Source organism: Medicago sativa, chromosome 4 (genome assembly GCF_051527215.1).
Source record: "Medicago sativa cultivar Bolivia chromosome 4, Bolivia_mono, whole genome shotgun sequence".
Taxonomy (NCBI): Eukaryota; Viridiplantae; Streptophyta; class Magnoliopsida; order Fabales; family Fabaceae; genus Medicago; species Medicago sativa.
The window spans coordinates 63,934,032-63,945,735 of record NC_140752.1 but is presented as its reverse complement, the minus strand read 5'-3'; the positions used below and the strand labels follow the sequence as shown (position 1 = coordinate 63,945,735).

General features: G+C 32.4%; 1 protein-coding gene across 1 annotated transcript; it reads left to right on the top strand.

The window, feature by feature from the left end:
- Positions 1 to 251: 251 nt before the first annotated feature.
- LOC146930650 (ENTH/VHS family protein) lies at positions 252 to 2,306 on the top strand. Its single transcript, XM_085702116.1, has 4 exons — positions 252 to 465; positions 613 to 735; positions 1,001 to 1,162; positions 1,466 to 2,306. Exons 1-4 carry the CDS (start codon positions 362 to 364, stop codon positions 1,998 to 2,000), a joined length of 924 nt encoding a protein of 307 aa, XP_085558242.1. The 5' UTR covers positions 252 to 361; the 3' UTR covers positions 2,001 to 2,306.
- The last annotated feature ends 9,398 nt before the right edge of the window (positions 2,307 to 11,704 follow it).

Here is an 11,704-nt window from a genome sequence, read left to right as displayed (position 1 = left end):
AAAAAATGAATAAAAAATAAAGGGCATTTAATAAAACGTCATACACAAATTAAATAAAATTAATTTCTCTATATCAAAGTCCAAGCAGCACAAATGTCCACAAATGTCATTCCAATATTGAATTTATTGTTTTTTCAAACATGGACTATCAATCGTGCCAAAGGGTCGTTACATGTGATAACTATGGTCTAGATCTTGATCAGATCAATGGATTAGTTGAAATTTGTGATCTCACCTTATTTTACTAATTCAACCAAACCTAAATCCAATTTTCTAATCTTCTTTCTCTCTCTTTTTTTCTATCCTTTGAGGAAGGAAATAAACATACACTGTTACTTAGAGCAAAAATACCAATAGCAAAATGAGCACCCCTTTCTATGAATTCAAAAAACAAGCTTCATTTTTCCTCAAAGAGAAAATCAAGACCGCTAGATTAGCTCTAACAGATGTCACCCCTGCAGAACTGTGAGCTTGTTATTTTTATTGTATCATCATAAGATCTTGATTACACTTCAAATTATTATTATTTCATAATATACAAAACTATAGCTCTAGGATTTCTAATATATATACTTATTTTTTTCCTTTGTATGTGTTTTTTACTCTTTGTAGAATGATAGAAGAGGCAACTAATGGAAATCCATGGGCACCAACTACTGTAACCCTCAGATCAATTTCAAAGGCTGCTTTTGAGCTAGATGATTATAGGAGGATTATAGAGATTCTACATAAAAGGTATTTTATTTCTACACCCCCTTCATTTTTTTACTTAGCATGGTCACCATTTCCAAGGTTTTAAATTGCGGTCGCAGTTGCATCACAATCTTAATATTGAGAAAAATTGCAATCAAATTCGATATATGTGGTTTCAATCAACAACATCGAAAACAATTTTGTCATGGCCTAGATTGCGCTCGCAGACCTTCATTTAAAACCGTGATCACTTCTTTGTTACTAAATGAATCATGATGGATTAAGAACTGATACAATTCTAAAATAGATTGGCTAAATTTGAAAAGAAGAATTGGAGGGCCTCTTACAATTCCTTGATTGTGCTTGAGCATTTGTTGACTCATGGACCAGAAAGTGTGGCAGAGGAATTTCAGAGTGACAAAGATGTTATTGACCAGCTGAAAGGTTTCCAATATATTGATCAGAACGGGTATGTGTTTACCTTATTTTTTTTTACTCAATTTTTATCTAATCAAGTGATTAAGCTCAAGTGATTAATGTGTTTCGATTAAGATCAAATTGTTTGAAAAAAACTCTAGTTTGAATCATGACGAGAACAATCTTTTACAAGAGTTTACTTACTTTGCGAGCAAACTCCAGATTATCAGGTCCTTTTCACCTAGTAAAGGAGGGTTAAAACCAAAAAATTGTTTACCTAAAAAATCTGGTCATTGAATTTCTTCCAGTTGATACTGGTGCTGCAAGCTCATGAAGATATTATGACAATTTGCAGGTTCAATTGGGGCCTAACTGTGAGAAAGAAATCAGAGAGAGTAATGAAACTATTGGAAGAAGGAAATCTTCTCAAGGAAGAAAGAAACCAATGTAGAAGGTTATCAAGAGGTATTCAAGGTTTCGGAAGTTTCACTCAAAGATCAACTCCAACACAAGCCATTCTTCGCGAGAAATCATTGCCAACCACATTCGGTAGATGTAATTCAGACTCAAACAACTACGAAGATCAGGAAAATAATTCATCTTTCTCAACCTTGGGTAATATGAAAACCATGATATACAAAGATGATGATATAGGCAACAATCAATTGCTTCAGAAATCTGAATCAAGTTCTAAAGAAAATATGGAACCTAGTAGGGAGGTGTGGAACTTGGATGGAGAGTCAGAATCACTTTTGGATTGCGGAGAAGACGATTCTTCTAGGCTTGGGAGGTTCAAAATAGAAGATGATCACCCCTTTAATTCAACAACAGAAATGAATAGTACTGCTTCCTTGCTTTCTGCTAGAGATGGAATACTACAAGGATGTTGAAGCAATTTTGATTTGAGTTAAGTTAACAAGTTATTTTCAAATATTGTACATGAAATCATGTATGTGTTTTATCTATCATTATGTTTTTGGTAGAACTTCCCTTCAATTGTCACAGTTTTTTTTGTTGCTGAACTATGAAAATAGATATTGGTATGTAAACCTCTATTTATACATTGTGTAAGGATTGTCTTACACCTACTTAAGTGAAAACAGAAATCAATGTTAATCTAGAACATGAAATGTATAAGGGTATACAATGAACACAAAGGAGCACTCTCCTTTCACAATGAAAATCAATTATTCAAAGCTATCCTCTCCTTTATCAATTAAAGGCTATTTAACATAACATAACATTTACTCTAATAATCTTTTATTCTATACCTGAACATAACATTTCACTATTTCAGCAAATCATGTGTTACAACATCCAAAGTATCTATGTTCATTTCAAGATCTCTCCAGTTGCAATTCTGACTTTCTAATAAGTCAATGAGGACATATCTGATTGATATAGGAATGCATAAACTATCGAATAGAATTAACATGGTTACTTGTGTCTAATTAAAGTGTTCTAATTCTTAAATATCTTATAAACAGAATCAACATCAACAATAGACAAGTTTCCAAAACTAAAATCTTTATGTAATCTCATGTCAATTCAAGATGATGAATGCAAAAGCGTACCTGAAAAAAATCTATGTTATCTTGATGAATTGAGGTGCAAAGGTATGAAGTAGTGATCTTCCAAAAGTTATGAAGTAGTGATCTTTCAATTGTAGATTTTTTAGGTTTACCTTATTTTCTCCTCTAATGGGATGAAGAGAATTAAATTTTCTTATCTACAATCGGAGACCATAATCATTTATAAGAATCTCATGATTGTCCAACTTCTATGATATTTTCTTTATGTTCACGAAAGCTGAATTTAGCCGAGGTTGTCTGAGATTCCTCAACTGTGATTCTCTTGCTTCAAGAGATTAACGTTGAGGGAGGAACTCTGTCTTCCAGCTGTGGGTTCCCTAACTACTTTTGTCGAGCATTATGTATGATTGTTTTTGAGTTACACTAAGAAATTCATACGTAATTGGGTGAAAGTCAACCTCACCATAGCTCAGAAAGTTGTTCTTTACATCAAATCGAAAAGCGAGCCTATTTGCGAAAGTACAAAAATGTGATTGTGGAGCATGCAAAGAGAGATGCACTTATTGATTACAATCTCTTTTCTCTAATCACATAGTCGGTGAGATTTTGTGCCAAATTAATCCATTGTTCACCATGTTTAATGTACATGAGTGTCGCCGCACACCATGTTTAATCCGGTTGATTAATTGAATAGACAAAGAGTATTAGTAGATACTAAACTCTGCTTTTATCCTACTTTCCCAAACATATCCCACTTTTACCTTAGTCAAGTTGTAACCTGAAAGATCTCAAAAGTGTGTGTTTAGTATTGACTTTGAATGACTGTTCAAAATCTTTTCAAGCCTACGGTAAAATGAGATTAACATGTTATTTTTGAGTGGTTGTCCAACACACTTGCTAAAGAGAATTTGTGAGAGAGCGAATAGAGTTATAACCTGAGTCAGTGTGAGTCTTGTAATTACCTAACCAGGGAACTCTATAGGATGTTATAATCTTTTTGGTATAGACTACTGGATTGATCCAATCATAAGACACCCTAAAGATGTTATGGAAGCATGAAAACCAGTCACAATCAATATATAGAGACCATTTGGGGGAAATTTGTCTCAAGTCCTAAGCACATATCAAATGTGAAAATTCTATGAAGAGTGAAGAAATCAAGTCAAAAGGGACCGAGATGCACACACCCCTACATATGACATTTGTGCATGTTGAAATATGAGGCCTAACTCATCCTTACAAAACCGGCTTGTAAGGTGAGGATTGCCTCCTTTATATAAACTCTTATCAAGAGTCTTATCTATCCGATGTGGGACTTGGGTTTGGGTTTTTCCCAATACACCCCCGTCACGCCCAACACTCTTTGGGTTTGGTGCGTGAATCAGTAGGTGGCCCTTGAATTCGACAAGCTCTGATACCATGTTGAAATATGAGGCCTAACTCATCCTTACAAAACCGGCTTGTAAGGTGAGGATTGCCTCCTTTATATAAACTCTTATCAAGAGTCTTATCTATCCGATGTGGGACTTGGGTTTGGGTTTTTCCCAATAGTGCACCCTGCGTGTGCTGAAAGTGCAGAGAAAAGGAAATTTGTGGATCTGTGTGTTTCGCACATGAGAGAGTTGTGTACTGCGCATACTGTACAAACTCAGACAGCACATTGGATTCAGTGGCGGTTCTAAGGCCCGACGAGCCCGGGCACTTGCCCGGGCTCCGACCCAAATTTTTTGCAATTTCTTATGTAAATCCCCCTGGATTTCTTATATAAACCCTTATAAATTGGGCAATTTCTTTAGATTTTTTATTATTGTCTGACAATTTCTTATGTAAACCCCTATAAATATGTTGCAAATTTTTTTTTGCCCAGACTTTATAATAATCCTGGCTCCGCTATTGATTGGATTAATGTCATGTATGTCGCGCACACGATTCTAAAAATAGGTCTCTTTATTTGCAAACTCAACCAAAAATAAAGGTTCTGAATTTTGACAACTTTAAAGGCTAGAAGTGGGGATCATAGCATCAAAAGTGGTGATTTTCACCCCTTGGCAACAAGATAGAAGATCATAATCCCTCTATTTGTATGTTTTATTCCAATACATTATGTTCATCTTTGATACCTGAACATGTGCTCTAATGACACATGTTAACATTTCCTTTTTTGAAACATGTAACCCGTCACTTTTTTTTTTCTTTTTTTTTGAAGTTTCTAATCCATTAAATTTGAGATAAAAATCACCGGTAGATACTTTTTGATGACTAAGTGGCGAATAAATAGATTCTTGTTCCACCCTTAAAAAGGGCATAAGGCAAGGGTTGAGTGGGTTGAAAATCTGAAATATATGTGAGATATAGTTAATGATTTGTAATGTAATAGGGTAGGGGAACATGATGATCTCAGATGGTCTGCAAAATCATTAAGCATGAGCGCGGCGTGGAATGCTTAGCAACTACACCCTCCGGTCACTATTATAAGCAAAAATCTACTTTTTAGATTCATTCAATAAATGATGTATGTAGTCTATTTAATGGACCACATACATCATTTATTGAATGAACCTAAAAAGTAGATTTTTGCTTATAATAGTGACCGGAGGGTGTATGTTTTTCATGATATACTTACTTTTTTATATTCGTGGCCCATGCTATATCCCACATTGTCACGCCCTTTTCCATCTAATTTGTAGCTGCTCCCACATAAATCTTCTGCAAGATAATTTTCTTAGAGAATCTAATATATGTCCTAAAGACACATTTTAAAGTAATTTAAGTAATTATATATTGTAATTATGTCTCAAAAGTTGTGTATTCAAATTTTTAGAAGTATAAAATTTGTTATTTTTAATATAAAACTTCTATTTTTGAGTTCTTTGTCCTTAGACACAAATTAACAAAACCCTAGTTTTTTGTTTTGTTATGATATTACTACAAGTTATTTAATTGCCGATATAATGGAAAAAATTGGTCTAACCATCATTAACAATCTTCGAAATTGGCAAAATGAAAATCGTACTAGCATGCTACTGGAATTGAATGAGGAAGAAACTATACACTCCTTCCAGTTGCATGTGCTTTTTCTACACCATGTCCATCATGTTATAACTCTCATTATTATTTCATTGACTTTGGCTTTGGCTCAATCTACGGGAATGGAAACAAACGGCGACAATACTAAAAAAAAAAAAAAACAAGTTGCTCGTGAAAATTTAAGATGAGGATTGAGGAAGTACTCCTACAGCATTAGCTTGGCGCTGGGCCTAGTTTTGAATTTTGCAGACGCAAAGCTTGATGGGAATTGAAAATAGACGAAGTTGTAGAAAAGAGATTTGGCTTCACTTACATGAGTTATTATAAATAAATGGAGAAAATCAATAATTGCTTTAATCTAAGTCTACTACGATGCGTTTTCAAGATATTTGATTGATTTGAGTATTTTATTAATGAGTGCTCTTGGAGCATTGGTTAGAGTACTAAAATAAGTAACTTTGCAATAAAAAGTCGTGCAATCATTGCTAAAACAAAAGTAAAAGCTTGCATTTCCAAGACATAATTTCTATTAATGTATTCCTTGACCATTGCCCTTAGGGCACTGGTTAGCAAAACCCTTTTATAAATTACTCTACCTTGATTCTCAAATAATTGAGACTTTGTGTCATCCAAATAGTAATCAAATGTCGAAGTTAAAGAGTTACATGGGCTAAATGGCTAGCTAGCCCCCAAATGTGGCATTAGGCCTTCTTTCGAGGGTGCCATGTTTCGACCCCAATTATGTGACACAACTTTTTTGAGATATTGTTTGCTTTGAATTTTTGGTTTCGTTCTTTATTTAAAGGTATCTCAATATGTCGAAGAGTGTGACCATTTATTTAAACTACATTTAGTATTGATTCTCAAACAATATGAGAATTTTGCTGCATTAAAACAATAATTAATATTAAAACACACTTGTGATTACTTTTTTTTAATCTTAATAGTCCACATCTTAAAGGAAACATGTCTTAGTAATACAGAGTTTAACTAAGAGCTAATCATACTCTAGTAATTGATTTTTAAATTAGATATCGAACTCGTATTTTATATTTTGTGTGTTAATCAATCGAATATTAGGAAAAAGTGTTCTAGTAATCCGAAGTTCAACGGGTAGGTATGAAAAGTCTAAATAAGAATTGTTCCACCAGTAATTGAACCTAGATTCTCCTAAACAATTAATTATTTGATGGAGCTTATTAACCACTTAAGTTTAATTATTTGGTTCAGATAACGAACTCAAGAGTCAAGCACATTAAACACATATAATTGTATCAATATATAATATCTACCACTAACTTAGATGAATCGGATCCGTTGATCAATAGATTGTAAAATTGCCAATTTCAGGTTTAACAAACGAAAAGGCCACTCATGAAGTAGTCCTCATTTTAAGTTACTATCAAAATTCATATTAAAAAGACATTTATTATTATCAACAGAAAAATATCATGTGTTAGGAGATGTGGTGAATTCCATGTCCTCCACTTATCTATACTATATATAAAGAAAACAACATCTTTTAACATTTTTGGGTTGACTTTTTCCCTTTTCAAAAATATCTTCAATTTTCAATACAAACTAGCAACAAACCCGTGCTAAGCACGGGCCCGTGCTCCGCACGGGCTAATATGAAGCAGGGGGATATGCATCAAAGTGCATTGCAATGCTATATGAATTGACAAAATAAGAAAGAAAAAAACTAATGATAAAGCCGACATTAATGATAAAAGTGCAAACTGCATTGACTTCCCTTGGGATTTTCTTATATAACACAAGCGCCCCTTCTAATTTTTCAAACACATCAATCTCCCCTCGTTTGATCCTTTTCAATAACTTTGTAAACATACAATTTAATGTTAGTTATTTTGGCTTGTTTGTATTTGTTTTCTCTTTTCACAATTAAGTTAATTGAGGTTTTTTTTTTCACAATGGAGAAACAATAACAACATTTGTTTTTACCATCAAATAGAATAAAACATTGACAATTACAGAAAAGATCAAAAGAGAATATAGAAATGAGAAGAATTTTGATAGATGGACATTGTGGTTGATCAATGAAAAGGAAATAATCTATTTTATTGCATTAGAGTTTAAAAATTAAACCACCTTGACTATGAAACAATAAGTTGGAAAAAATCACCTAAGTGAAAAATGGAAGAAAAAAATAGTCGAAAATTAAGTGAGTTCATAGTCGTATGAAGAAGTTAATTGCTCTAAAAATATGGAATTAACAATTTAATCCTTATATTATAAGGGAAGTGCTTGTCAATTTGATAAAAAAAAATAAGGAAGATCAGTGTTTAGTTATAAAATAGAGCGGATTCTGTTATGTAAGAAGACCTTAAGGGAGGTTGGTGTAATTAGCTCATGTTTTTTTAAGAGTAATTTGCCCATGATAAAATCATTGAAATAATTGTAATTAAATATTATGAAGTGGTATCATTATCGATAAAGAAAAAACGTATAAAAAAATAAGAAAAAAGAGTATGATAAAAATATGTAAAAATATTAAAAATAATAAAGATTTCATTATTGATAAAGATGTCGTTATGAGTCCCGTGTATCAATTGTACAACTATATTATTTATCAATTTTTTAGTGTCTTTAATAGTCATATTTCTAAAAGATATAAATAATTAATAATCTACAACAATAAAAAAATATTATTTATAATATAACATGGTGATCTGACTTCTTTGATTCTTTGTTGTTTCTAAATATGTTCAGAGGTTTCAAGCTGTCTTGTTTGCATACACTCTGGTTCTTCAAACTCGAAAGAGCTTTTATGCTTGCTGATTTGTTCAAGGACCTGTTGACATTTGGATTTTGATATCATGCTAACGCTCGATCCATTAATTTTTTTTTGAAAGAGGTCGATCCATTAACTGTTCTCCGCAGATGGTCACTTTTCATTTTTTTTATAAACTGATTTCGCGCCCGTATACTGGTTTGCTGGGTTGCGCCCGTGATTAGTGAATTTTTTTAGGATAGATTAGGGTTGATCTATTTGGTTTGATTTATTATGATATATCTTTGTTTTAGGTTATGCTTGAGTCAGGTCTAAAGCCTTTGATTAGTGAATATTTTTTAGATTAAATATGTAAACAATTGTCTTTTTTTCATTGGATTACCTACAAAAGAAAAACTCATACGAAGGTAGCACTATTGCATCCTAAATAAGAAAAATCATATGAACATCACAAACTAAATATGATCTATTGTTACAAAAGACACATAAAGGTAAATATATGTTGAGGTGTCAAAATATTAAGATGGGGCAAAATTGTGTTTTTACTTGTCATCAACTTTCATAATTAGAGAAAGATAAAATAGATTGTAAATTGTTTATAACTCTTTAGATATCTAGAAGTTGAATGATAGGAAAATTTGTTTTGATTGGGATTAAGATTAAGTTTGTTTGTTCTTTGAAAAAAAGATTATGTTAGTGTGTTTTATCAAGTGAGTTTGTTTTAATTTGTTTTTAAAAGAGAAAAAGTAGGGGGAGATTGAAGAAAAAATACAAAAGTATATAACTTTGATAACATGTAAAAAAATTAAGAAGGGGAAATATTTTATTTTTGGTAGATATTAAGTTTCATAATTAGAGAATAAAATTAGAGAAAGATAAAATATATTGTAAATTATTTTCAACTCTTTAGATATTTAGAAGTTTCCTTCACAAAAAAAAAGATATTTAGAAGTTGAATTATAGGAAAATTTGTTTTGATTGAGATTAAGATTGAGTTTGTTTCTTCTTTAAAAAAAGATTAAGTTAGTATGTTTTTTTGCCTGAGTTTGTTTTAATTTGTTTTTAAGAGAGAAAAAATATGAGGAGGTTGAAGTAAAAGACACAAAAGGATATAATTTTGATGACGTGTCAAAAAATTAAGAAGGGGCAATATTGTATTTTTGGTAGACATTAAGTTTCATAATTAGAGAATAGATAACACATGTAACAAATATATAAGAATAAATTTAAATATTAAAACAAATGTAACAAACACGATATAAATATATATGTCTGGTTTTTTTCTTCATTTATCATTTAAAAATTGTAACAAACTACATGAGTATGTTTATACTTATTTTTTAATTATCTCAATTATACCCTTAAACAATTTTTTCTATAATAAAGATCGTTGTTGATGTCATTAAAAAAAATTTAGATTATATTTTTTTTGTTATATTGTTGGTGTCATTGAAATATATAATCATGATTAATTTAGTTTGTTATAAGTTGAAAGCAACAAACATTTATATTTTTAGTTTTAATCCAAATCAAAATTTCATAAAAACAAAAACACCGTCGATAATTTCCAAAGGTTAACGCAATAAAAAGAGCGGAAAGACGGACACGCCCCGTCTTTTTGCTAGTATGTATAATGATTGTGTGTCGTCAATATCAATATGAGGAGGTAGTGGTGAGTATTATTATGAGCAAAGGATCGAACTAGCAAAAATACAAACACAACATGCAGTTTGTATTATTAAATGGAACTAAGCCCTTGTATAACTCAATTTCCATTGATATATATCTCCCAAAAAACGAAACTTACCTAGTTCTTTGTTTAAATAAGGGAATCCGAAGTTCAACCGAATTCCATGTATTGCCTTTGCAACAAAAAACATCAGGTACCGCCGGCAGTAGGACCCATATGTGAAATCCACATGCTATAAGTCGTTATAGCCAAAGTATGCTTATGTTTGATATGCTAGTACTGGTTTGTTTGACTGTTTACTGCGTGATGGGGTGGCACACAGGTCACCATGTAAACGCAAAGCTTGATGTTGTGGCACTGATTCTTCGGGAGGCACACCGGTCATCCAAGTTTCCATTATGAATGGGTGGTAGAACCAACTATCTGTTGTGATTGATAGTCTGTTGGGGACGAGGGGCCACATTTGGATGTTTTAAAAGGGGTCTTGAGTTCTTTCTTGATCGCTCGTCTTTGCTCTTGATGTAATAGGTTTGGTCCATCTTCCTTTGAGGTTGACTCTACTTATGGTTTTTAGTTTGACCTTAGTTTGGGTGTGGGATGTTCCCCAACCGATTGGTGGTAGGGGGTTGGTGTTTTTTTTGGTTGTCTTTCCTTCTTCATCGGTACTTTTTGGGTGTTTTGTCTTCAAAACAAAAGGAGACAAAACCACAAGGGAAAAGGAAAGACAACCAAAAAACACCCAACCACTTACCACAAATCGGTTGGGGAACATCCCACACCCTAACTAAGGACAGACTAGAAACCCTCCATTGAAATAGTCGACACCAAGGAGAGATGGACCAAACCAACTACTCAAAAATCAGAGACACAAGATCAAAGAACGAACTCAGGACCTTGTCTAAAAGCATCCAAATACGGCTCCTCCTCAGCAGACTATCAGTCCCTCAAGTTACTAGTTTTAAATAATAAATATGAATAATTTTTTGGTCCAAATAAAAAGACGAACACTTGTTAGCGCACCTTAATGTTTTTTTTATAAATGTAAATTATAGCAGCACTATATATATTGTCATTAAAAAATAAAAGACGCAAAACATGATTGAAAGTGAAAATAGATGGAGTTGTAGGAAAGAGATTTGGCTCCTTTTAGTAAATGGAAAAAATCAATAATTGTTTTAACCTAAGTCTTAATTCTCATGCTATGTATGATACTTTGTGGTTTCTTGGAATAGTAGTCAAACCTCGAGGTTAAGGTGCTAGAGGGCCGGCGAACCTCAGGTGTGTTATTAAGCATTCTTTTTAGGGCGTCAATGTTTCAACCTCAATTATGTGACACAACTTTTTTGAGATATGGTGTGTATTGAATCGTGTGTGAATTACCTCAATTTTGTGCTTAGTTAAAAGGTATTTCATGTATTAAAGGGTGTGAGCATTTGTAATTTATAAATTATCCTTTCTTTTTTGAAAAGGTCAAAATGGAGTATATTAGTTAAACCAAAGAAATCCTTCCACCACAAGGTGTATAAGAAAGGACTTAAAAGAGTTACAAAATTACATCACAAGGAATGAGAAGACTAAAAAGAAAGAAAGGGA